The 27,475-nt window shown below is 44.3% G+C and overlaps 1 protein-coding gene across 1 annotated transcript in view; it reads left to right on the top strand.

Annotated features, from left to right (window-relative positions):
* The window catches only part of LY86 (lymphocyte antigen 86), a 51,004-nt gene extending 39,701 nt beyond the window's left edge, over positions 1–11,303 (top strand). The window contains exons 4-5 of the mRNA XM_063098424.1: positions 7,279–7,331; positions 11,220–11,303. Of these exons, the coding sequence (XP_062954494.1) occupies positions 7,279–7,331; positions 11,220–11,303 (137 nt within the window). The remainder of the gene's footprint in view (positions 1–7,278; positions 7,332–11,219) is intronic.
* Positions 11,304–27,475: the final 16,172 nt, after the last annotated feature.

The raw sequence follows: 27,475 nt of genomic DNA, 5'->3' as shown, positions 1-27,475 counted from the left end.
ATGAGGAAACACTGAAAAATAATAATAATATATTACAATGAGGTCTGGGCTTAGCCTGGCGCTACCTACTCACACTGCCCAGAATCCATTGAAACTCTGTTGAAGCCTCGGGTCTTTAGGGATCTGTCCACAGCCACACTCACCCTGCAGGCAGTGGACACCTTTCTAAGTCCCCTCCCCTAGGCAAGTTCATTATTATCTTAAATGAGCACCCTAATCAACAAGCTCCGTGTCTTGTAGTGACAGGAAACACCACACCCTCAAGGGTCATAGACTGAAGAAGCAGAGCTACAGGTCAGAGAGGACCACAGGAGGAGCAGGGCCTGGGCCTCTGCCGTATTGCAGATTTGGGCCTCAGGAAATATCAGGAGGCAGGGAGAGGACTGAAGATTACAGTTAGAGCTCACTGCAGTAAAGCCACACACCTGCATCTTCCCCCTCCAGAGACGATGCTCTTGGTGAGGCTGGAAGATTCTCCCCAGCCCCTTCTTTGTTGTCCAACCACCTCACCTTGGTCTGTCGTGCACCAGAGGCCTTCCCCGCCTCTGAGCTCCATCCCACTTTGCTCTTCCTCGGCCGGTCTCTGTGTCCCCTGGAGGGCAGATGAGGGCTGCGTCCTCCTAGTTCAATGCTGCATCCCCGCGAACAGCTAGCTCTTCCAGAGGGCGACTTCGTTCCTTTGGACATGTATACCCAGTAGTGGCGATGCTGGATCATATGGTAGTTCTATTTTTATTTTTTTGAGGAAACTCCATGCGGCTTTCCATAATGGCTGCACTGATCTACATTCCCGTCAAACTGTGTGCAAGGGTTACCTTTTCTCACAGAATTATTCAGTTTCCAAGATGTAGAAACAACATCAACAGATGAATGCATAGAGAAAATATGGTATATACACACAATGGAATATTATTCGGCCTTTGAAAAGAAGCAAATCCTGGCATTTGTGACAGCATGAATGAACCTGGAAGACATTATGCTAAGGGAAACAAGCCAGATGAATACTGTATGATCTCACTGATACACAGGATCTTTAAAAAAGGTGAACTCACAGTAACAGAGAGTATAATAGCGGTTACCAAGGGCTAAGGAGTGGGGGAAATGGGGGGATGCTGGCCCAAGGGTACAGGCTTTCAGTGGTAAGATAAATAAGTTCAGGAGACCTAATGTACAGTACGGTGACTCCAGTTAATAACACTGTATTGTACAGTTGAACTGTGTTGAGAGAGAGAGAATAGTTCTCAAACATTCTCACCACCAAAAAAAAAAAAAAAAAGTGACTAGGCAAGGTGATGGATATGTTAGTTAGCCATTTCATTTGTCAATCATTCCTCAATACAGCTGGGGAGAAAAAACACTGCCTCCCACCCCCACCCCACCCCACCAGGCAGGTAGGAAAGAGGTCGAAATGCTGAATAAATGATCTTTTTCTGTTCTGAATATACTAATTGGCCTGGTCATCACAAGTTCTAATTATTTTTACACTGTCAAGCACCCTAATAATACTTAAATATTGGTTGAATTTTTATAATAGATTTGAAAGATTGGAGGGAAGGTCAGGACGATCCTGGCAAGCACTAGGAAAGAGGGAGACCCCGTCCAGCAGCGCTCGCGGGCCCCACACGCTCTTCAGAGGCACCATCTGTGCTGGTTACTGAGAACAAGACAAAGTGGAGCAAGACACTGGCCCTCGCCTCACATATAGTCCAAAACCCTTCGGGACCTGTTATTTCCACAATTTAAAAACCAGTCTCCTCTCTAAAAAGACACGTGGGACCAACACACAAAGATTCAGGTCCAAAAAAAAGCCAATTTTCAGAAAGGACTGCAAGTGTTCAGACCCAGGAAGGTGAATTTCTTTAATCCACTCACATTAAAAACTGATAAAAATTTCAAATGAAGAAATGGATGCAAATACACTGGGGCCCTTTTTACAGTGCGGAAGTGTGAGAAAGTTAATTAAAGGAATCTCAGAATCAGAGAGCATCTGAGAAAGGAAGGAGCAAGAATTTAATTTTAGGTGTTGTTTCATCAGGTTAAAAAAAAGACTTTCACAAGTGACTTGCAGCTATTCTCAGGAACTTCATGGGCCCCAAAAAGCTCCAGTTGAAACTGTAAAGTGTAGGCGGCCAATTTAATGAAAATCTCTCACCCCACTGAAGGACTTGTTAATACCGAAGAGCACAAATTAGCAAATCTTGAGGCATTAAATGAGCATAACAAAATGTTAGTTATCATCAAATGGTGTTCTTCAAAGAGCTATAGTCAACCATTTTTTAAAGCAGAAGTTTGGAAAACAAACAAACAAAAAAGCACCAACAGAACTCAGCAATTGCACTCACTGGCTCAACAAAGAGGCTCCAAAACCTAGTCCGTGTGCTTCAGCGTCCACCAAGTGAATGCTCACTGTGTTACTCTTCTTCACAGCCAATGAGAAATAATACAACTAATAACCACTGGTTTCTACCTGTCCTGGGCACCCCATTCTGCTCAGCAACTTTACAGACAAGTTCTCTAGTTCTCTTGATGCCCTGCAGGGGGCACTCCTACTTCTACTTTGCAAGTGCAGAAGCTGGGCTGCAGGGTGGTTGAACACACTGCCCTCCATTGCTTAGCTAGTGTCTTGAACCCAAGGCTGAACTTAAGTTTGTCTGTTTCCTAGGTTAAGTGGTTTGTGCTATGCCACCCTTGAGCAATATGTAGCAACGTAAAGTAGGTATAAAACATGCCCAAGGGAACCCAGCCAGACTAGACAGGGCTCGGTACACCCAGACCTCATCCCTAGACTCTGCTTCTGAGCCACACTATGTCCCAAGTCCTTGTGGTCAGCAGGACTGATCTTGACTGGTTCATGCCCATAGCAGTCACTTCCTTGGGTCTGGGCAACAGAAACCCATTCCAGCCAACAAAAGCAAAGGGAATTTCTTGAAAGAATATCTAGGAGTCAGAATCAGTGAGGAGGTTGGGACACTGACAGTGGGCAGCTCTAAAGACTGGTGAGTTGAAATGAAATCATCTCTTGCCAGAACAGATTGGGTAGGGATCTTTTTGTCCCTCTGCTCTGATTGTCCTGACTTGAGCCACAGAGTATCCACTGGGGAAAATGTAATTTCCTAAAAATAAATCATGTACTGATTTACACTGTGTTGCATACCTCCTGGGGGCACCATTTGCATAGATTTCAACATGAAGTGTGTGACCTGAGGTTGGCAAAGCACCAGCACTGCAAATGAATCCTTATGAACCCTCTGTACTCATTAGTTACAGGGCCTACAGCTCACTCTTCATACAATTAATTTTTTTGGACAGTGAGTTATTGCATCTTCCCCAATTGCACCAAAAGATCTAGAACTTTGACATCTTTGTTTCTAATACCATGTTATCTAAAGCAGTAGTTTCCAATAAAATTCTTGCTTATATTCAGAACCAAATAGATGTTTCCTTTTAGAAATGAATGGATCAGGACATTTAGTGCAATAAAATAGGAATGTCTTCCATCTGGCACTCACCATATATGCAGGTTATATCTTGCAAAGTACCAGGAATTGACCAAGGGAAGGCAAGACAGATATGATGGGGACATGGTCATTTAACAGAAGCCAAAATCTGTGCTGAGAACGGATCTGCTTGAGGGAGTTCAGGTCTGAGACTGCCCTAGAAAGGCATTTTTTAAAGGAGGATTATTGTCATGCCCCTGACATCGTTCAATTTGGGCAGCTGCTTTTGTACCAGCCATCCTGCCCCTGGCCTAAAGCCACTCTTAATGTGGAGAGTTTGGTCTGTGTCCAAATATTCACTAAGCAGCAGTGAAGAGCCAGCTACCATGCAAGGCAGGAAGTCACTGCGTCATTAAAAGAACTTTATACCTGACACTGTCGGTAAACCTCCATCCCCCTCCACCAGCCCTCTACCCTCATCACCAGACTTGGCTGCTCTAAATGGCTCATTTCCTCATCTAGCCTCTGTGTCAGCCCACCCCAGCCTTGACCCTTCCAGCAGTGGAGGGTTATAATAGTGGGAGCAAGAATGAAGTCGGTTGGAAACCCATGTCCTGATTGGCTCCGCTCATTCAGCAGCCTCGTTCAGTAACCATATACTGCAGCCCTGCTGTCTGCTGGACACTGTGCAATGTACTGGGAGGTGTGCAAAGAAGAAGACAGGCAAGCCCAGGCTATTGAAGGAAACAGCTCTGTAAGCAAATGGTTACGATTCTGGGTGGTCAGTGATTCAGATGGTTCACGTAATATTCCTCTCTACTGCTGTATCCAGCACCTAGCATAGTGCCTGACCTATATTAGATGCATGCTGAGTAGTATTGACTGGTGAATGATTGTGTTAATAGCAAGCACTTAATAAGAGCTTATCATGTGCCAGGTGCTCTCATAAGAGTTTTACATGGATTAATGCAAATCATGCTCACAACAACCCTGGGCGGTGGACATTATTATCACCCCATTTACTGAAGAGAAAACTGAGGCACAGAAAGGTTAGGTAACTTGCCCACTTAATAAGAAGAAGAGCTCACATTCAAGCCTAGATAGTCTGACCCCAGAGTCTGTGCTCTCTGCCACTGTACTGATAATGTGCCAAGTTCACTGTGCTGGGGAACCAGAGGAGGTAGAAGCCATCTGAGGAGCTGGACAAGGTTTCACCGCCACTGCTGACTTCAGTATTGACATAGATGTCCTGCCCAGCACCATGATGTCTTGGTTGCTTCCCCTCCTTACCTTCAACAATCATTTTCATCACTCCACCTCGACCACCATCAATGCTGGATGTTGTCTCAGGCCGTAATCTGAAATCTCAGTGTCAAGCCCTCTGCCCTCCGACTTCATCAAATCCTTTTAACTCTAGACTTGCTTGCAATAACTCCACTTAACTGACTCCACCACTGTTTTTACTATCAATGACCCCCTCCTGCCTTCATTTTCTTCCTTACGCTTGTTAGATTCCATGGTCTATTATTATCTTTCACTTGCTCCTACCCCCAACTGCCTTGACTTTCTCTCCTTATCATTCATGTCCAGCAAAATTCCAACCCAACCATCAGTCCTCTGTATTCCTGCATCAGAGCTACTACTGAATGTTGCCAAGAAAATATCCATCTAGGTCAACTTGAGTATATTTAAATTCATGGCCACAAACCAAAAGCAGTCAACTCTACCTATGCACTCTACTCCACCATGCATGGTGAATATTGTATACCTTCTTCTGCTCCTCAGCGCACCACCGGCCCTTATCTCCACTTCTCTATGCCTGTCTGCCCACAGCCTTCACTGAGAAAACCAAAGTAATCTACCTATAGCCGAACCCATTCTGCCCTGTTTTCTCTTCTTCTATGGAGGTAATTTTCATGCTCCTCTCAAAGGCAAATCCTTCCCTCCTACCTAAGTTATTCCCTCTCTCCTGCATCCTCGATCTCTTCTTTCTACGCGTTCACTCCCTTGCATGGTCCAGTATCTTGGATAAAGATACAAACCATTCTCAACCTCACACCCTCCTCCAGTGATCACTCATTTTTCTGCTTCCCTGTACAACAAACAACCCTACTTCCTCATCTCCATATCACTCTTCAACCCACCCTGCTCAGGCATTCGTCCCCATCTCTCCAAATGTTCTTGTCAAGGTCACTAATGACCTTCATGTTGCCAACTTCACTACACATTTCTGTCCGTGTCTTACTCAAACTCTCGGTGATATCATTCAACACAGGTGATCACGCTCTCCTGCTTGAGGACACTGGTGACCCTCCATGCTACTGGCCACTCCTTGTGCTCTGTGGCTGGCGTCTGCTCCTCGACCCACTCTCTGAGTGCTGGAGGGCCTCGGGAGTGGTTCTGGCCTCTCGCTCTCTCTGTCTATTAATTCTCTCTCCCCAGGAGAGTCTCATCCTGTCCCGTGGCTTTATCTCTACCTACCCGTTAATGACTCCAATATCCATAGCCCCATTCCTACCTCTTCCCCAAAATTCTGGATTTGTACGTCCAACTGCTTTCAAAGACCCTTGTTAACCATTCCTGAAAGATAGAGCTTGGTAGTCACCATCATGCATACTTCTGCCTCTGCAGGCTTCCCCATCTCAATAAATGGCACCCTATCTACCCAGACACTCCAGCAAAAACCCTGCCTGGCCCTCACTTTCCAAGTCCAGCTCATCACTCGATCACCTCTCCGCACACAGCCTTCATCTCACTAGTGTTTCTCCACCTGCCCCTCCAGCCCTCACCAATTCATCCCTCATCTCAGCCACTGCAGAGCCTCCACTCCCGGTCTCTCCCTCCTTTCTCCCACAGCAGAACGTCTCTGCAAAATGTAACTAGGTACGCAGACACTTCAGAAAGTTCATGGAAAGATTTGTATTATCTTCTGATTCCATTTTTCCACAGACTTTTTGAAGTACCTTTGTATTTTCACACCTTTCCCATGGCCTCTGGAATGAAATCCAAACTCCCTACCATGACCTCAAATCCCAAAATATCTGTCTCCCCTCCATCTTTCCAAAGTCCTCTCCACACGGTCCCTCTTGTTCACTGTGCCTCCGCAAACCCATCTCCCTGCTCTGCCCAAACTCTTCTCCATGCCAGGACCTTTGTCCTTATTCTGTTGCCCTGAAATGCTCTTCTCCCTGCTCTTTAAATGATTGGCTCACTCGTCTCCTTCGGGGACGCCTCCCCTGACCAGCCATCCTGCTGAACACCATGTCCACAGTTCTTAGTGTGAGCAAATATTTAGTTAGTGCTTTCCAGACATAGTTATTACTGCTTTACATTGATTAACTCTTTCAATTCCTCACAACCCCACAAAGGGGAACTGTTATTAAAACAAGGGAAATGAGCCCAAAGAGATGACTGCCCAAGGTCAAGCAGGTGGTCTCTGGATTTAACCTCTGCAGCCTCGTAAGCCTCACACCGTCTTGCCTCCCTTGCATTACCTGTCTGCCTCCTCCTACCACTTCCTACAGTCTAGATATTTTCTTGTGTATTTAATTCTGGGTCATCATTCTCATTAGGATACAAGCAACGTGTGGGCAGAGACTTTTTTTCATCCCTGCATCCCCACTGCCTGCCACGTGGTCGTGCTCAACAAATGCTAGCTGCGTGAATGAACAAATGAATGAGTGGTGGGTCTGGATCAGGAAATGAAAACATTGATATCAAAGGCTGCTGTTCTTCTAGCACCAGCCATTGCTACTCATCTGTGTGACCGCAGACAGTATGAGCAAATCACTTTGGTTTTAAATGATTGAATAACATTATCTATGCTTTATATATTTTTCAGAGCAGATTTACTATGCTGGCCCTCTCAATAATCCAGGATTTGATATTCCTGAGGTAAGGTTTCGGTTTTCTGTTTTGTTCGATGACTCAGTTGTTGTGTTGGACAGTTTGTTTCTTGAGGAAGGAGATGGAGAGAAGAAGACGGAAAGCTGTTGCCTCAGAGCTGGTGCTTAAAAATGCTTGATACACTGGCCTTGTCATCTCGTATTAAACACTGTATGTGCCTTTGAACCTTTGGGGAGCTCCGGGTGAGGGGCATGTAGGTGTCTTTTTTGGCAGGTTGCAGGGTCTGTGGGCTGTCCCTGCGATGCAGCTGCCTGGGGGTACAGAAGACCCCCATGCCCGCTGGGATTCCTGCAGGGGGACAGAGGTACGCAGGGCCACGAAGGCTTAAGCGTCCCCTGGTACCGTCCTTTCACAACTACTCATGGGCCACCACCAAGTAAACAAAACACCCACATTCTCAGCATTCACCAACAAGGCTCACAGCTAAGAGCAGAATGTTCCATTCATTCCTTTTTACCCAAAAAATATGACTTTATTAAATGGCTGGATTCAAGCCAGTCTGACAAGAGAAATACATTTTCAGTATGTTGCTACTGAGAGAATATTATGGAGCATCATGAAAAGGATCACAAAAATATAGTAATTTTAAATTTCTTTGCTTTCAACTTCATCCTTTCAGTCCTCCAAAACCTGTGTATGATTCTAGAAAAGGGTTTCCTCATTAAAAAAAAATCTAAGGTAGTTTCATTTCTGGGTGTGTTTCCCGTCTCAGCTTCTGGGTTCCTGAGCCAGAGCGTCTTCTCAATAGAACCACCTGTATTTCCACTAGCATTGCTCTTGCAGCTGAGAAGTTTCCAGCATTCCCCCTCTGGAATTATCCAGAGTTTTCTACTCAGGCCTTTCAATATATAACATGAACATTTCACAAGAAAGGAAATCTCAACCTCTCTTTACTTCTAGGATGTGGGGCCTAAGTTCTCCCAGGTAGCTCTTTTTCTCCTTTAAATCTTTGCTACTTGAATTCTTTTTCTTTCCCTCTTTTTCTTCTGACCCCGCACTAAAGGAAGGTGACTTAAAACTTGCCAACAATTGATTTTTATTTTGCATTATTGGCTTTTTTGAAAATCAGTTACCATCAACAGTTGCTATAAAATAGAGAATAAAAGAACTTCTTAAAGTCGTAGGACCCCTTTGAAAGAAAACATACCAGAGACATAGAAAGCTTTACTGCAATCATCTAGGATGCTCGCGGGGAAAGCAGTGCCTGCTCTCTGTTCTCTTCAACCAGGAAATATCACCCAGTGTGAGGGCAAGGACAGGAGTCAGTTCTCCTGACCCTGCGCGTGGACACTGAAGCATCTACAGATTCTCTTTGCTTGGTCTGGTTCTGGGAAACAGAAACCCAGCAAGCTCCTGACCCTGTCCCCCAGCCTGCTGACCCTACTGGGACACATCCAACATGTCACACATGCAACAAGTTACTCACGCAGCAAAGACAACAAGTCACGTATGCAGCAAGTCAGTGCAACATGTCACGTACGCAAGTTGATGTGACAAGTCCCATATGCAGCAGAGGCGGCTGGAGCTCATAATCCCAAGCTCCTTTCACTGGCCACGGACTGGCCACAGCCAGCCCAGCCTTCCCTGGCCAATAGCCAGCCCAGAGCGCTTGGAGACTTTGCTTTCCTAATATGGGACAGAGACAGCATGAAGCCTTTTGGTTTGAAAAGACCATATTTCCTCCTCCAACCAAATTCCCCAGAGATGAGCTCTGGGCTAATGGTAGCCCCTGCCTAGCCAAAAAATTTTCCATTCAGTGCTCAATCTTCAGTGCCTTGGTGTTTTTTTCCTTTCACCACACCCAGTCCCTTGGCCCAGATTGAAGTTCTGCCTGGAATCCTGTATCTGTCTATGCCTGTTATTTTCTGAGTTAGAATTTAGAAATCCTTTGGGCTCCCAAAGCATATGGACAGCATCGGTTTTTTGTTTTGTTCAATGTGTTCCCAGGGATGCAGCTACAAATTCCTAACTCACAAATTCAGTGCCTCCTCAAAGGCAGAAAGACTGCTGCTCTCGACCCACTACCCCTACTCTGGCCTCCTGTCCTCGTAGGACACACCTCCACCTGCCTCCAGACTGGCACAGTTTGTAAATATTGTCATAGCAAAATATGTAGATCTTGTCATTCATGATCTGGAAGCTCTTCCTTCAAATACTGTATCTTTTCTTAAGCTCATAAAGCGATAATAAAAAATTCCTCTGGGTTTCAATAATTTTGTAGATGTGTACCTAAATGCACGTGGAGAGTTGAAGGAAAAGTAGATCATGAGGATGAAGAGACTGGTGACAATGAAACACAATGAGATATAAATGCGAGCTGGTCTTATAACTAATTCTCTAACTTTTACTGCTCTGCTTCACTTTCTAACACTGCTTCTAAAGTTACAGCTGCTCCGTATCTGAGCCATAAGACTCATGGGAGCCTGTAGAATCCCAGACTCCTCAAGTTGAGTGACACCTCAGTGCTGCCCTAATCAGTCCTCACACCCAAGACACCATCCAGAGTGGAGTCTGGCTCTCTCGAGTAAATTGTGCTGTTGGGGAATCCGCTCCCTTCCAAGCCTCTGCTAATTGTTAGAAAGCTGTTCTCTTCTAACAAAAGCCACCTCTCCTGTAGCTTCTGCCAGTGCTCTGATTTATGCCTGCCCTCTGGCTTTATGCAGATCACAACACCCTTTTCCCCCTCTGGGTGACAGGCATCTCAAGATGCACCAGGAGTTTCTCGTGCCTCTTTCCCTCCCGGTCCCTCTGCCCCGCTGCCGCCGCCCCCACCACCCCAGAGCAGCCTCTTCTCCAGATCAGAGGCTGCAAACCCATCACCCCCCTGGTGCCAGACGGTATCTTCACACAGCAGCCAAAGGAATCCTATTAGTACATGCGTCAGAGCAGGCCATTCCTCTGGGGAGACCTCTTGTGACCCAAGTCCCTTTCACAGTGGGAGCCACCGACCCCCATGGCCTGTGAGGCTCTGAGGCTCTGGCCTCCCCTCCTCCCTTGCTGCAGTCTGAGAAGCCACCCCACTGTTTCTCAAATGTGGGGGTGCCAGCCCCACAGCTGCGAGCACCCTCCCACACCATTCAGGTCTTTGCCTAAAGGTCGTCTTCTCAGCAGGGTGTCTCTGGACCACTGTTTTAGTCCGTTTCTGTTGCTTATAACACAATACCTGGAATGGGGTGATTTAAAGGAAAATGAAATGTATTGCTCATAGTTTCAGAGGCTGGAAGTCCAAAGTCCAGGGAACACATCTGGTGAAGGTTTCCTTTGGTAGTGACTTCAGTAATGGAAGGGTATCACATTGTGAAAATGCTGGAGCAGAGAGAGAGAGACAGCAAGAGACAGCAAGACAAACTCTCTTCTTTCTTCTTTTAAAGCTCTCAGAACTGCACCTCTGACCACCATTATTAATCCATTCACTACTGCAGGTCCTACAATCTAATCACCTCTTCAAGGCTCCACCTTTCAATTACCATAATAGGATTTCCCACCCTCTTAACAGTCACAGTGAGGGTCAAATTTCTGATACATAAAACTTGGGGGACACAAATCAAGCCTCAGTGAGTTTTGGGGGTACGTAATTCAATCCACTACAACCATTCTACTTAAAATTGCCACCTACCCTCACCTTATCCCCACCCTTCCCACACGAGTTTTCTCCATCGCCCCAGTATCTGACATACCATGCATAGTCACTTACCATGCAGACTGTCCATATCTCCCAGTGAGACTGGGCTCCACAGGGCAGGTTTCGTCATCTTCTGCTTTATCCCCAGCGTCTAGAGCAGTGCCGAGCACATGCAAGGTGCTCTGCAAATGTTTGTTAAATGGCTGATTGTACTGTTGGTCACATGCCTAATACTTTGCCTGTGTCCCTTGCAGGGAAAGTACCAGGTGTTGCTGGAACTATATAATGAAAACCGTTCTACTGTGGCCTGTGCCAATGCTACTGTCATCTGCTCCTGACCGTGGCCTGCAGCAAATGGCGCAGGAAGCTCAGTGTTGTGGGAACTCCAAGCTCCTCAGTTGGAACCTACTGTCTAAGAACCAGCCGATGACAGAGAGAGGCCCTACAGAGAAGTCTCCCAAAGACTGCAGCTGCTAATTTTAGCCCCAGGACCAGATGTTGAAATAGAGCTCCCCACACCCTCATAACGTACGCTATCTGCTTCTGTAGAATTGCTTGTTTAACCTAAGTAACTCCATTTTATCCCGTCTCACCTGCAGACTACCCCCTCTTCTGCATGAGAAACCATTGACCTTCTCCTAGAAACAAAAGCCGTTGCATAGAAACAGGAGCCATACACAGTAAACTATTACATGGGAATAGGAACCTTACATGGTGAACTATCACATGGGAACATACACAATGAAAAGTTGCATGCTTGATTGCTCTAACGGCTCATTCTTGGCTTCTGTGACCTAGCTCCCTAGCTTGCTTTGTGCACCTGGACAAACCCATGTGCCAACGGGAATGTAGCTTTTGCCTTTAAAAACCCCACAAGACCAAGACCCAAGGCCGCTCTTCCTTGGATGCTCCTTGGGAGATGGATGCTGGCCAGCTGGAGTGAATAAACTGCCCTTTTCTGCATGAGTGGCGTGTAAGTGCATTTCTTGTGGGAGGGTGCCTCACAACATTTTGGAGGCCCCCGCGAGATTCTTTCTCTCATGAGTATATCCCTCCCTGCATTTATCTCTTAAGAGAAGATAGAGAAGCTGTTCCTTTTCTCCTTGTAGGCAGACGGGGCACTTTACTATCTCCCCAGGTAGGTGAGATCTCAGTAAGGGACGGTGCACCAATGGCTGGACTTAGTGGAAGGCTGGACACAGCATTAACTCCCCTAGTCCTTGGACTCCTGAGACATCACTGGGCCCATTGGTAATTTGGATTTGGATTGGGGACTTGAAAGTCAATAGAGGAATTGTGTTTCCATGTTTCTTGTTCATCTTTGTCATTGTGATTGCTGTGTCTGTGGATATCTTAGAATAATTTTGGATGTGGCCACTTGTCTGTCTTTTGTGTGTTGCCAGTTGTGTGTTTTTGTGTGTCATTAACTGTGGTCTTATATAACAAATGAGACAAAATTCCTCCAAACAGGTCTGTGGGACAACCCCCTTACATACAGGTTTGGATTGATATAATCTCTGACAAGCTGTCATGACTAAAATGGTGCCATAAAAAACAAATATTCCAAGGTGAATGGAAATAGAACACCATCTGTGCTTTTAACTAAGCCTTCTCTTCCAGCTTCTCTGAAGAAGGCTTCAACCCCCACAGTGCCTTCCATACTCTCTGACGCCTCTGAAGATCCAAGGTGGCTTTAAAAATTGAAAATAAGCTAAGAGTATTTCCTTTAATAATTTCTTCTCCCTTCACCAGAGAAGATTTAAAAATTTGGGGAGGTTGATGATAAGTTAAACAGCAGTAGTTCATAACAGCAATGGCTTAATCTCTGAATATACTGTAACCAAAGAAACAAATTTGAAAAACTGTTGTAGGACTGCTAGATTAGTCCCAGAATGTCAACCTCATTTTCGATTTATTGGGTTTTGTTACTTTATGTCATGCTGACCTTATTGTTAAACACAGGTTTGTTTGCATTCTTTCTACTCATGGAGAAAATGGGGAAACATTACTTTTAAGTTGGTTGAAAACATTAACTGACAAAACACTTCAAAAAATGTGAATTAGGCAGCTAAGAAAGCATGCTCTGTTCATTACTTAAAAAAATATACAGCCTTATTAACTCCACAGTGTAATAGTTGTCAGAGTCAACATTTAGGTAGATATAAATAAAATATTTAAATGGTAGGGTAAATATCTTTCAGAGCATACACATAGCTTTTTCCTGAAAGAATTGTTCTGGCAACTTTGTTAAAAACCAATTGACCAGAACTCCAGGTGTATTTCTGGACTTTTTTTGCCTGTTTCCCATACTTGGAGTGGCACTGCTTCTCCCTGACATTCCTCCAACCCCCGCCCCCTTGCTCCCCCACTTGATCTTTCCCTCTGCATACTCAGAGTGGCACTGCATATCAGTCCTCTCCCTGCTGTTCCTCCAAACCCCCTTTTTGCTCCAACAGGCTCCCTTGCCTCCCAGAACTCCTCAAGACCAGGCTCCCTTCATGGTTTACAACTGGAAAAATCAAAATCCTTCTTTCTCAGAAAAACCTCAGGGCCTCATCTGCCTCCTGGAGACTGTTTTCTTTACCCACCAGCCTACATGGGATGATCGTCAGCAGCTCCAGCAGACTCTCTTCATGTCAGAATAATGCAAGTGGATTTGGAGGGAGGCCCTGAAAACTGTTACTGGTCACAATGGCTGACCCTCTGATGACTCTGTTCACCTCTGATGCGTGTTCCCCTCTAACAGACCCAGGGGGCACCCAAACATGGACTTAGGTAAGGGGGCTCTTGACCTGTATCACCAGACTCTTCTTAGGGGACTCCTCACAGCAGCCCGGAAGCCCACTAACCTATCAAAAGCAAGTGAAACTATTCAGTGACCAAACGAACCCCCCGCCACTTTCCTGGAACACTTTCCTTCCTTATGGAGGCTTACAGGACCTACATTCCTGTGGATCTTGAGACCCCAGAAAACTGGTGAGCGATAAATATTGCCTTTGTTACCCAGTCAGCCCCAGACATTAGGAGAAAGCTTCAAAGACAGGAAGGACTTAAAGGAAAATTGTTATCTCAGCTGGTTAAAATTTCCCAGGAGGTCTTTAATGACAGAGATAGTCCAGAAGAGAAGCAAACCAAAAAGCTAGATCTTGAGGATGTCTTCTTCAGCTTCCCACTGGCCAAAGTGAGCCAACCTCTCTTTGCCTTTGAAGGGACTGACCCTGGGGGAGGATATTCTGGACAACTAACTTGAACTCACCTCCCCCAAGGACTTAAAAATTCTCCAACCTTATTTGATGAAGCCCTTCAGCCTGTTTGTTGCCGAGATGTAAGGCATTGCCAAGGGGGTGCTCACCCAAGCCCTGGGACCATGGAAGAGGCCTATCACCTACCTCTCCAAGAGGTTGAACAGTATAGCTGCAGGATGGCCAACCTGTCTCCAAGCCATAACAGCAACTGCTTTACTAGTAAAAGAGGCCAACAAGACATATGCTTAGTGGCCCCCCGCTCTGTACAGACTCTCTTACAAAGTGCACCTGAACATTGGCTCACCAACTCCCGCTTCACCCAGTATCAGCTTTACTTCTAGATCAGCCCCTAAAAACCATGGCTCTAAATCCAGCTACCCTCTCCCCGGATGACAACCCAACTGAGCCTGTCCATGACTGCCTCGAAACAATCAAGATTCTCCAAGGCCTCTGGCTAGACCTGACTGATGTGCCCTGGACAGAGCCTAATGAAATGCTGTTCACTGATGGCAGCAGTTTCATCTCCAATGGAATCAGGTATGCCGGGATGGCCATGGTAACTTTAGATCAGGTCATTTGGGCTCAAGCCTTAAGCCAAAGAACTTCTGCTCAAAAGGCTGAACTCATAGCCCTAACACAGGCTTTAAAACATGGAAAAGATAAAACTGTTAACATATATACTGACAACAGATATGCTTTTGCCACTGCCCATGTTCACGAGGCCTCCTTATACAAACAGAAAGGACTATTAACATCAGAAAGTAAATAAATAAATAAATAATAAAGCAAAAATACTAGCCCTCCTTGAGGCCATATGGTATCCAAAATGACTGGCCATCATACATTGTCCAGGGCACCAGAAAGATAACTCGTTTGAGACCCAAGGCAATGCTGCTACAGATTTGACTGCCAAAGAGGCCACATTAAAACCAGTGCAGCCATTTGACTCTTTAATAGTCATTCCAGCACCTCAATTGCTGCCGACTCCCGATTATGCCAAAGAAGAAGTAAAACATGCTAAGATCTTAAAAACCTCCAACAATGCCATGAATTAGAAAATTCTGCCAGACCACAGGATTTATTTGCCACAGGTTCTAGGCAGATTGCTGATTAAACAGATACATCAAGGAACACACCTTTGATCCACAAAATTAACTGAACTTTTAAAAAATATTATTACACCCAAGATCTTGACAAAATAACAAAAGACATTGTTACCAGATCACAAGTAAATCCAGGGCCAAAATCAAGGCTGCCCATTGGAACCAGAACGCAAGGAACTAACCCTGGCAAACACTGGGAAATTAACTTCACTGAGGTAAAACCTGGACAATATGGGTATCGCTACCTTTTGGTGTTCATAAACAGTTTTTCTGGATGGGTAGAATCCTTTCCTACCAAAACTGAAACCACTCAGATAACACTAAAAAATTGTTAGAAGAAATTATCCCCAGATTTGGCCTACCTGTAACCTTGGGGTCTGACAATGGCCCAGCTTTCACAGCCCAAATTTCCCTATTATTAGCTAAAACATTAAAAATAAATTGGAATTTACATTATATTTATAGGCCACAAAGTTCAGGACAGGTAGAATGAATGAATCGGACTTTAAAAGAAACACTTACCAAATTAGAACTAGAGACTGGTGAGAACTGGGTGAGCCTCCTTCCCTTTGTCCTCCTAAGGGCTAAATGCACCCCCTACATAAAAGGAATTGCACCCTCTCTGTTGCCCCACCTCAGAGAGGATAAACTTGCTGCAATCACTAATTATAACCTTCTTCAGTCTATGCCAGATTTACCCCTTGGTCAGAGAGGCCTACCCACAGACAAAAGCAATTGGTCAATTCTGCAAAAAGACCTACTGGAATTTGAGAGGGATTACATTGAAGTTATCTATGAATTCGTGAAAAATTGACATCTTAATAATATTGTCTTCTAGTCCATAAACATAAAATGCCTCTGCATTTATTTAGATTGTCTTTAATTTCTATTAGCAGTATTTTGTAGTTTTCAACAAAGTCTTGCATGCTTTTGTTAAATTTGTTCCTAAACATTTTATTCTCTTCAATGTTATTGTAAATGAAATTGTTAAGTTTATTTTCAGACTGTTCATTGCTAGTATATAGAAGTACAATTGCTTTTTTTCATTTTAATCTCAGGTCCTCAAACTTGCCAAACATGTTTAGTTCTAGTATTTTTTTGTATGGATTCCTCAGTATTTTCTACACACAGGACCATACCATCTATGGATAAAGACAATTTTACTTCTTCCTTTCCAATCTGGACCTTCTTCTTTGTCGTGAGCAGATTGGCTAGCATATAATTCTGGCCCCATACAATGCTGCATAAAAATGGCAAGAATGGGCATGCTTGCCTTATTCCTCAGTTTATGGGAAAAGCATCCAGTTTTTCACTATTAAGTATGATGCTAGCTGCGGGCTTTTTGTAGATGCACTTTATTAGATTAAGAAAGGTGCTTTCTATTCCTAGTTTATTGAGAGTTTTTCCAATTAAATAACAATTTAACATGTAAAGTGCTTTGATAAAAAGATTTACACGTAGTAGTCAATCTGACAACGTTGTAAAAAGTTAATTTTTTTTCCTCTTTACTGTGATCATTGTTTCCTACACAGAGGTTGGACCTATCTGAATGCACAGCAGCAGCTGCACCCATATATAATCCACACAACCAGACTAACAAGGTGGATTATATATGGCTCTAGGGAAACCTGTTGTTTCTATACCAACCATTCAGGTGTTATTAGAGACAGCCTTGCATTAGTCAGAAAACGCATTAAAGAAAGAGAAGAGTCATATAGTAATAATAAAAATTGGTTTGAAAATCTTTTTCCTGGTCACCTTGGTTAATGAACAATCAGTCAAACTCCTTATTTTACATACTAAGTACAACAAATGAAGTACCAACGAATCAATGGTTTGATTCCTTCCTAAAGAGGACTTGGGAATGAAATAGAGCTCCCTACACCCTCATAATGTATGCTATCTGCTTCTGTAGAATTGCTTGCTTAACCTAAGTAACTCCATTTTACCCCCTATCTTACCTGCAGACTACCCTCCTCTTATGCATGAGAAACCATTGACCTCATAGAAACAAAAGCCATTGCATAGAAACAGGAGCCATACACAGTGAATTATTACATGGGAAAATACACGATGAAAAGTTGCATGCTTGATGGCTCTAACAACTCATTCTTGGCTTCTGTGACCTCGCTCCCTAGCTTGCTTTGTGCACCTGGACAAACCCGTGTGCCAACGGGATGTAGTTTTTGCCTTTAAAAACCCCACAAGACCAAGGCCCAGTGCTGCTCTTCCTTGGTTGCTCCTTGGGAGATGGATGCTGGCCAGCTGAAGTGAATAAACTGCCCTTTTCTGCATGAGTGGTGTGTAAGTGCATTTCTTGTGGGAGGGTGCCTCACAACAATGTCCCCAGACTCCACAGATGAATTAAACCCCTGACAGTATCTGCTTCTAAGGAGCCTCTGGGCAGTCACTGAGCAGTCTCAAGGGCCCATCCTGCTTCTCTAATCAGTTGCCTCCACCTGGATTTTACTGCTCTTCAGCAACTTTGGAGCACTTCCCCACAGTTAGTGAGGACAAAGAAAGCTGACCCACAATCTCTCATCGTGGTTTGTTCAAAGAATCTTAGTACAATGATGTAGGTAAAAAGTCACATCCTCCAGATATAGGCACAAGGTAAGCAGTTGTGAGAAATTCAGGGCATGGTGGCCTGGCTAAAGTGGCAGCACTGGGAAATGTGACATTGCTTCTCCTGGGCAGGCCCCTTGCCTTGGACCACCAGGGCTGAGAGGCTGACATGATGAAACCTCACGAAAAGTGACATCCTAATCTAGCTGTCCAACACTCACTGCACCTTCATCTCCCAAATCATGACCACACCCGACCTGAGCACCCAAGGGTACTCATTCCTGCATTCATTAATTCATTCAAGGAACAACTGTTGAATACTTTATGTGTCAGGCATGTGCTCTTAGCATACACCAGGGATAAAACACTGTCCCTGCCTACATGGAGCTTGCAGTCCCCTGAGATATTAAGAAGCCATGTGTCCAGCAGTGGACACATTCATTCGCATACAGAAACACCTTCTTCAATGCCCTCAGTAAATAAGCAGGTTGCCCAGCCTGTTGCCAGAGCCATTTTGTCAGTACTGTCTTCTCCCCTCCTGGGATGTGCAGATCTCACACTGGGCTCTGCAGCAACTTCACCATCCTGTGCCCCCTCCCCTCTTCTTTCCTTCCAGTGTCGCAGGGCCCAATGCCTGCCCCTGTTGCTTCTGCTAAGGGGCTGGAGTAGGTTGGGTAGGTTGACTTTATCATTTACAGGTCTTTTATATCCACTATATATAAGTGCCACCATATTAGAGATTAAAAGAGGGGGAAATTCCATAGTTTAAAAAAAATGTTAGTTGCTATTAATTACTGTATGTACATGATTAAACCACCTGGAACAGCAGGCCATAAATGCCTGGTGAGCCAGAACTTTGAAACCAGCATCTGAGGTTTTCTGGATTGTGAAGAGACAAAATTATAGCAGCGTCCTCTCCTAGGCCTGTAATGCTTGGGAGAAAAGACACATGTGGCCATGCCTGGCTTGGGGAAACTCTGAACACACATGGGGGGATTTGCTGTTATGCACACGAACAGCAGCAATTCCTGCCCCTTCACCATCCCCTCTAGCTCAAGACGCTTGCCTGCTCCCTTTCCATAAACATCCTACATCTAGTAATAAAAGCCCTGGATAGACTCTGTGTACACACATGTCCCAACAGCTCAGTACAGAGTCACAGGCTTCCACAGACACAAGCGGAACTCAGAAGTTCCTTTCCCTGTCTCTTTGCCCTCTTCTTTAAATTGACTCTGTGTGTGCGTGACAGAGAGTGTGTTTCAGATGCTATAGGTCTGGATTAAACAGGGATTTGCATACATGGAGCTGTCTCTTGCCAGCTGAACATACAAGTGCACACCAGTTTCACTGAGGATGGGATCTGAGAGAAAAGGAAAACATTTCTCTGCCCCAAAATATGTTTTAGTGACCTGTCATGGGCTTTAAATTTCACTATTAGTTTCATTTCTGCAAATTGAAACAGTTCCTCCATGTTCAGGAGTCTGCTGTTAACCTTCTTCATTTAATGCTCTGGCAGAACACAGAAACTGAGACCAGGCTCGGACGGAACTGGCGGCAGGAAGTGTGATGGGAAGTGGACAGCACCAGCCCAGCTCTTCGGCTGGCTGTGTGTGTGGCATCTGGGGTGGGGGAGAGGGCCCGGACAGTCTACCAAAGGACCTGCATTTACTCCACCTCTTCTTGTAAAGAGGGATTGCTAGGATTTCAAAAATCACCATCAACAACACCAAACATTTGTCCTCAATAAACTTTCCTGAAGAAAAAACAAAACAAAACAACAGTAACAACAGCAACAAAATCAATTTGGTTCAGGATTATGTTATGCTTCCAAAACTAAAGAACTCTCATGGAAATCAGCCAGCTCCAGTTGTTTTCGGGCCCACAAAGCCCTTCTTTATATTTTGAGGGAAATTACAACCCCTGTGGACAGGACATTTTTTATACATATGTATGAGGGAAATTCCGGCACCCAAGGGAAGCTGTATCAAGTGATGGTCCAGGCAGAATGCTGAAGAGCCCTTTGGGACAGTGTGACTGCATCCCTTGGAAGGTCTCGTGATGAGTCATAGAGAACTCAGCTCAATACGGCTTAAACGTTTGGGGACTCGGTTAGCTCCTGTGTGTGACTTCTGGCTCTGAGGAGGTTCAAGCAGCAGCCATGGTTTGCTACGGGGGCTCAGGCTGTCATCGGCCTTTCACCCCTGTTTCTCTGCAGTTCTTCTACCACAGGCCTCCCTGAATAGGCCTTGGTCTCAGACCAAATCATTGTAGCAGCTGCAGATCTCATATCCACACTGTCCACAGTACAGAGGATGAGAGACCCTTTATCCCAAAGCCCTGCCACTCATTCAGATTGGAGTGGCTTGGATCAGGTGACCACTTCTGACCAATCACTGTGGCCCTGACCTGTTTGGCTTAGCCTAAGTCACATGCCCCACCCCTAGAGCTGGATCAGAATTAGTGCCACCAGAACCGTGTTTCCCAAAGTGGAAACTGGGGGAGTTAGAAAGGGGTAAAGGGAGAAGAAGACCAAAGACGCTAGGAGTTAAGAGCATGTCTAGAATTATGCCAGCGTTTGAGTTCTAATTCTACTCTACCTGTTCATTGGGCAAGTGACTTCTATCATCTAAGCCTCAGTTTTCTCATCTTTAAGTACCAACTATAATAATACCTACCTTGTAGAGAAACTGAAAATTAAATGACACTTAAATACATGTAACCTGCTTAGAACAGTGCCTGCAGTGTCACTGAATAAAAGTGAGTTATTTTTATGATAGGGTGTGTGATAACTTGTGGAACTAAAGCCGCATTTCCTAATTTACCTCTGCTACCCTCCTGCATCATCAGAGCAAATGATCATAGAGGCCCGGCCCTCACCCACGAGCCTGAATTCCCTTCCAGGTCTTGAAATGGTTCTTTGGCACCTTGATTTCTTCCAAGTGTAGATAATTTTGTTAGACCTGGAATGGGGGAATATTCCCTGAGTTAAACGCCTGAACCATCAACTCTGAAAAGTTTCTAAGGGAAACATTTTTCCCCAAAACAGAAATACAAGTTTTCCCAAAACAGAAACATTGTTACCAGGCCAAAAGGGCCTATGAAAGGAAAATGTGTGTATTTTTTAATTAAACTTGTTTCCTGCAAATAAGATACACATCCAAGAAGTGAAGAACGAAACGTAACATCTTCAAATTTAACAATTACGTCTCCCTTCAGAAAAATATAACCCAAAATAGCTAGTGAGAGAACGGAAAGGGCCACGTCCTGATCATAACCCGGACTTGTTAGGAGGGGAGCTTATCATCTCAGCGTTCCATTTCAGATATGAATTGGTTGTATTTTTCTCAATCAGTAAAACAAGTTCCTTTGTCTAATTTCCCAAGCATTTTATCAGGCAAGCAGGAGTCCTATAGGAATTGGACGAGATCTATGTTACATCTAGTTTTTAAATAACTTCCGTTGTTCAGGTTGGAACTGAAGCCTTCGGCTGCATTCAAATGTACCAGCCTGTAATGTTTTTCTCCCTCTAACCCAGCTTTCTTTAACATGTGTAACAAAACCACATTCTGTCCTCCGATATCTTAGTCTCCTCATTCCTGAGGGCAAGAGTTTGTGGATCAATGTGCCTTTAGCTGAAAACAATGATATTTTTTTTCCTCCAGCTGTTATTTTTCTGGATTTCCCTGAATCCCAACCAAGGATAAAAAGACAGAAAACACCCATGCCACTGAAGCCCGTATCACTCTTTTGTGCTTTCCCTCCTTTTCTTCTACTCAGAAATGGTAGGAGAAAATTTGAGAAGGGGCCAGAGAATATCATCAAAATGATCACGGGTATGCAGCAAGGTCTCCACATATCAACGGACTGAAAAGATTAAGAGATTTGTGAGTGCAGAAGGAGAGCCTCTGAGAAGGCAGAACCACAGTAATAAGAACAATTTTTTAAAGCTAACAATGGTTTGAGCATTTTGTCTGTGCCGGGCATTGTACGAGGTATTTTACCTGCATCTCAATACTTAGTCCCAGTAACCTCTTATGGGTGGGTAATACAAGATCCACATTACAGAAGAGAAAATTGGGGTTTAGAGAAGTTGGGTAATTGGCCTAAGGTTCCCGGGCTTGTGAGCTCAGCTAGTGGGCTGGGATTCAAGTATGATTCCAAACCCAGGTTCTTTCTATTTGAGGTTCCCTTGGCCATTTGGTTAGAGACTTGAAGGGTTTGTTCAGTCAAGAAGCAAACAAGCTAAAAACAAAGGTAGCCTAAAAAAGGATTAGATTAATTCACTGATAAGAGCACAGGAAATAATTAAGAAAAAGATCATAGATATTAAAGTAGTCAGCTGAACTACTGAGTTTCATGATTTGGAGAAACTGTTATGCTCTTCAACAAACACCTTTGGTCACTCACCGTCAAACCCAACTGCATGAATACACCAGCACAGTCTGGCTTTCTCGATTTTTCTTTCCTTCCTTCCATAAATATTTATTCACTACTCACTACTTGCTGAGCACTCTATAAAGCACAATGCATAAAATGTAAAAAATGAATAATGTATAATATAATCCCTGTTCAAAGTCGGTTTAAAGTTTAGGAAAAGGGAAGAAGGAAAGTACTGAAAATCTTTTATAATGGGGAAACCATGGTAGGTAACAAAAGAGAACACAACATCATGCAGCTTCAAGGCTGGAGTGACAGTGGCGGTGGCTTGGCTTCGTGGGGCAGGGAGCGTGCGAGCTGGGTCTCAAAGATCTGAGGCGACATTAGAGGTCCTGGTGCCCACAGCAGTTCCAGCTGTGGCTCCCTGGCTATAGACCCTGGTGTCACGTCCCCGTGAACTGGAACACACTTTGTTTTTGCTACCATTAGGCAATGAATTCAATTTTAAACTAAATAAGGTGCAGTTGTCCCTTAGTATCAGCAGGGGATTTGTCCCTGGATACCAAATCCAAGGATGCTCAAATCCCTGACATATAAAGGGTGTGGTGTTTACATGTAACCTGCAAACATCCACCTTACACTTTAAATCATCTCTAGATTACTTATTACCCCTACTAATGTAAATGCTATGGAATCATTGTAACACTGTATCGCTTTTTTATTTGTATTAATTTTTATTGTTGTATTGTTATTTTTTGCTGCTATTTTTTAATATTTTCTCTCAGTAGCTGGTGGTACATAATAACTACAGGGCTCACTGTATAGAGTAAAAGTTTGTCAGGCTTTTCTGTTAATACTTAGTTGTAATTCCCGATACTCAAGGAGTCAGCAAGTGTTTACTGAGGCCCACTGGGGACCCAGGTCTTTATGGCCACGCTAAGCCCATCCCCTCCATTAAGGGCCCCCTTGTCACCCTCCTGAACAACCACCTTTGTGCCCCTCCCAAGCCAGAGGTTACTCTCTTTCCCTAGTGTGTCCTCACCTCCTCTCATGTCTGACCTGTGTCGTCTGAACTCCTCAGGTGACTGGAGATCCAGTGGGCAGGGTCCTGCGTGGGGCACCCCAGCAAGGAGACCCCTTTGGACCCAGGACAAACGCTGCACGAGGGGAGCTAGACCGAGCACAGGGGTCAAGAGCAGGGTCATGAGGTGCACACAGTGCCTGCAGGAGCCTCCACATGGGCCCAACACTGGGGAGGCCAGGACAGGGCGGCCTGTCGCTCTGTGTCCTGCAGCTTTTTCAGAGCCTGAGGTAGCGCTCAATAGAAAGTCGCGCTCCTAAGCTGTGATTTTGCAGGAGCAGGAGAACGCTCTTCCCAGCTTCGCCTGCTCCCTTCTGCGTTTCTTTTTCCCACCTCATTTATGGTAATGAAGTGAGAGGAATTGAAAGGCTAACTCAGAAATGCCCCTAACCGGTCGGTCACCCGGTGTCAGGTGCACCTTGGCCTGCCAGCCCTGGGGGCAAACGTCGTTCCCACATGGGATTTGCTCTCTATTGCTCCCCCAGGTACCAAACTGTCTGTTTGGCTGTGTTGTTTTGGGGGGTGTTTTTACTTGTTTTTTGTTTTTCCGAGAAATTTGTTCATTTTAATAGAATTGAACATTTAATTTTTCCACCACAGTAATCAAAGCGAACATTTTATCACTATCTTGGTCTATCCAACTGAAATCCAGGAATATAAGAGAGTCAGACTTGGAAATATTACACCGAAAAGTTTGAATGAACAAACACATTATATTTTTCAGTTTTTTGTTGTAAGTATACATTGACATCTACTTACCTGTTAACAGCACTGCTGGTTTTGAGTGAGGTTTTTTTTTTTTTTTCCTTCCAGAGAGAATGCAGAATGGCAGTATTATCTTTGGAACAAATTAAGAAGATAGGAATGAATAACAGAACAATAACATCTATACTTTTGAAGGACAATAAATAGGTAAGCAGATAATTACGAAAAAATGTGCCTCAAATATATATATTTTTTATTTCTCAAAGTGTATTGTATTGTTGTTCTTACATAGTGCACTGTCAGTACTGTCTGTTTTGGGAAAAACAAACCCCGAGGTTTGAGTTTCCTGCTTCAACCAATAACGTGATATGAAGAGTAACCTTGGATTGAGGTCAACCTGGTTGAGCAGACAGTTCTGTGGAATATCTGATTGCTTCATCAACATACGCATATTCTGGGTTATAATCAAGAGACTCATCAAATATTTTGAATCAGTTTTGTACCCCAAACAGGTTCTCTGATGACTTATCATGCTACTATAGGAAATTTGAAGAAATAACAAATTGTATAATGTAAATAGATGTGCAGTAGAGAAGGACACAAAAGATAAAGCTTGACCCTGGAATTTCCCCCTCAGAATTATTTCTTCCATAAATAAGACTTTACTTTTTACGTACAGACTTATCCTATAACTGATCTTGGATCGTGGACATATCTTTAAAAAAATTTTCCCCTTTTGTAGTCCCATCCTGAGAGGGGTCTGTCTGAAATTGTTTGTCTTTTGATTATTTTTTTTAACTGGATTTCATTGTTCAATGTTGTATGTGTTTTGACATACTTTAGTATTCCACAGCCACATTCCAACTTCCAGAATCTTGGAATCGGGAACAAGCCACTCACACGAGAGCTTGGTTGCCAGGAAGCTCATCCCCAGAGACATTTCAAGGCTGGAGAAGAGCCCTAGAAAACGGATCACTGAAAACAAGCACAGCTTTTGAAGGAAACCAATTCTTACATTAGCAAATGGACCCTGTGCCATCTCTTGAGGATAATTTGGGGGTGGAAGTGATGATGTTGGCATCGCATTGTGGGCAAGCTCCTGGGGCAGAGATAGAATGGGAAAGAGAGCCTGGTGTCCCGTCTCGCCACCCAACACCCAGATTCGTGGCAGAGCCTCCTGGAGAGAGAAGCTGCAGCCAGGAGCTGACTTCACAAGGGATTTGGAGAAAATCCAGAGCGCCCGCAGAGTTTTGTGGGACTCAGTGGCAAGGTAGCACAAAGGCAAGAGAGTAGGACACAGCATAGCTTGCTCCATGAAGCTGGAGGGACCCAGCACAGAGGGGAGGGAGGGCAAGCCAGGCCTCTGCACGGCGCCATACTGTCCCCAACACACACAGCCACAGTGAGGCTCTGCCTGCAAGTAGCTTCAAGAGCTTGGGCAGCAGCCTGCGAGGAAGGCGCTACAGGGGGATCGGAAAGAACTGCTCTCCAGTCCACGTGAGGCTCCCAGAAATAACCAAGGCAGACAGTGAAGAGAGCTAAGAGATTCTGTAACATGCAGGAGGGGTTTCAAGCCAGTGATACTGAATGATTATTGTTAAAGTGTCTTCACGTGAACCCACAGACTGCTGGCACATAAGAAATTCCAATTTCCCTGGTGAACAGGAGGATCTCCCTTCCTTGGAGGCACACCAGAATGAGGATCCCATTTTCTTACCAAACACCCCACCCCGGCCCCTTCTGTTCCCCCACTGCCATCTGGAAGCCCATTTGGACCGACTCGTATCACCTGACTATCCCCGTATCAGTGTTTTCCCTCTGCGGTCAGACAGCGGGCATTGCTCCTGCTGCGCAGGAACCCTCTCCACACCATGCTCCTGACAAGAGCATTAGAACCTGTTGTCTGGTGCACACGTAGGTTGATACCAAACCTTGGCTATTGCAAATAGAGCTGCTATAAACATAGTACAGATATCTCTTCAATAAACTGATGTCCTTTCCTTTGGGTGTACACCCAGCAGTGAGATTGCTGGATCATATGGTAGCTCTATTTTTAGTTTTTTGAGGGCCTCCGTGCAGTTTTCCGTAATGGCTGTACTAATTCATATTCCCACCAACAGTGTATACGCGTTCCTCGCCAGCATTTGTTATTCTCTGTCTTTTTGATAATAGCCAGTCTAACTGGAGTGAGATGGTATCTCACTGTGGTTTCGATTTGCATTTCCCTGATGATTAGTGAATGTTAAGTATTTTTTCATGTACCTGTTGGTCATTTGTATGTCTTCTTTTGAGAAATGTCTATTCAGGTCATTTGCCTATTTTTAAATCATAGTATTTGGGTTTTGTTTGTTTGCTGTTGAGTTGTTTGTGACGTATATATCCAATGGAATACTATTTAGCCATAAAAAAGAATGAAACCCTGTCATTTGTGGCAACATGGATGAGCTTGAAAAACATTATTTTAAATGAAATAAACCACGAACAGAAAAAAAAAATCCTGCATATCTCACTCATATGTGGAAGCTAAGAAAGTTGATTTCATAGAAGTAGAGAGTAGAATGGTGGTTGCCAGAGGCTGGGAAGGGATAGTGAGTGCTGGGTTAACAGGTACAAAGTCAAGCTAGGTAGGGAAGAAGATCTAGTGTTCTATAGTGCTGTAGGGTGACTATAATTAACAACAAATTATTTTGTACTTTCAATTAGCTAGAAGAGAGGATTATGAATGTATCCAACACAAAGAAATAACAAATATTTGAGGTAATGGGAAAAAAGAAAACCCTATTGTCTGTTTCTATCTGGGCTGAAACACCCCAGTTCCCATAGCATATCCATTTACCCAAAAGAAATTTGTAGGAAGTTCTAGAAAAGAAGAAACTCCAAACTCAGGGTAATTTATAAAGTATTAGGCATTTAAGTATATGACAGGCATGAAATTTGTAGGGAACATTGCTCTAGTAACACAATATTTATAACTAGGATTTTTATTAGTCAATCACTTGGAGACTTATTGAGACCTTGACTTTCAAGGCTCCATGAAAACCAGACATAGTCTTGTCTTTGGGTGCATCAGTCAAAAGCCATATAGTAAAAATTGGGCTAGTGAGTTAACTGCAAGGTAGTAACTTAGCTAATGAGATGGGAATACACAATAGAGTTGCTGTCGGGCCAGGCTCTGCTTGTGTAACAAGGACTCCTTGGCAGCCTTCCAACATGTAGAATGGTCTTTGTTTCAATGAAACAGATGCCTTGTCATGCAGCAAGACTCAGACACCCTACTGGGGATTACCACTAGCATGGACAGCAACTTTGCATGAACTAGAAAAAGGTGCCCTTCCTGGGTGGAACCAGAGTTAGTGTCATAAGATGTAGCAAGCAGATGGCACCTTTGTGCAAATAAAAGGGGTATTCCAGGACACATGGGTTGGCCAAGAGGG

The sequence above is a fragment of the Cynocephalus volans genome, chromosome 5 (genome assembly GCF_027409185.1).
Source record: "Cynocephalus volans isolate mCynVol1 chromosome 5, mCynVol1.pri, whole genome shotgun sequence".
Lineage (NCBI taxonomy): Eukaryota > Metazoa > Chordata > Mammalia > Dermoptera > Cynocephalidae > Cynocephalus > Cynocephalus volans.
This window is presented reverse-complemented; position numbering and strand designations above follow the sequence as displayed.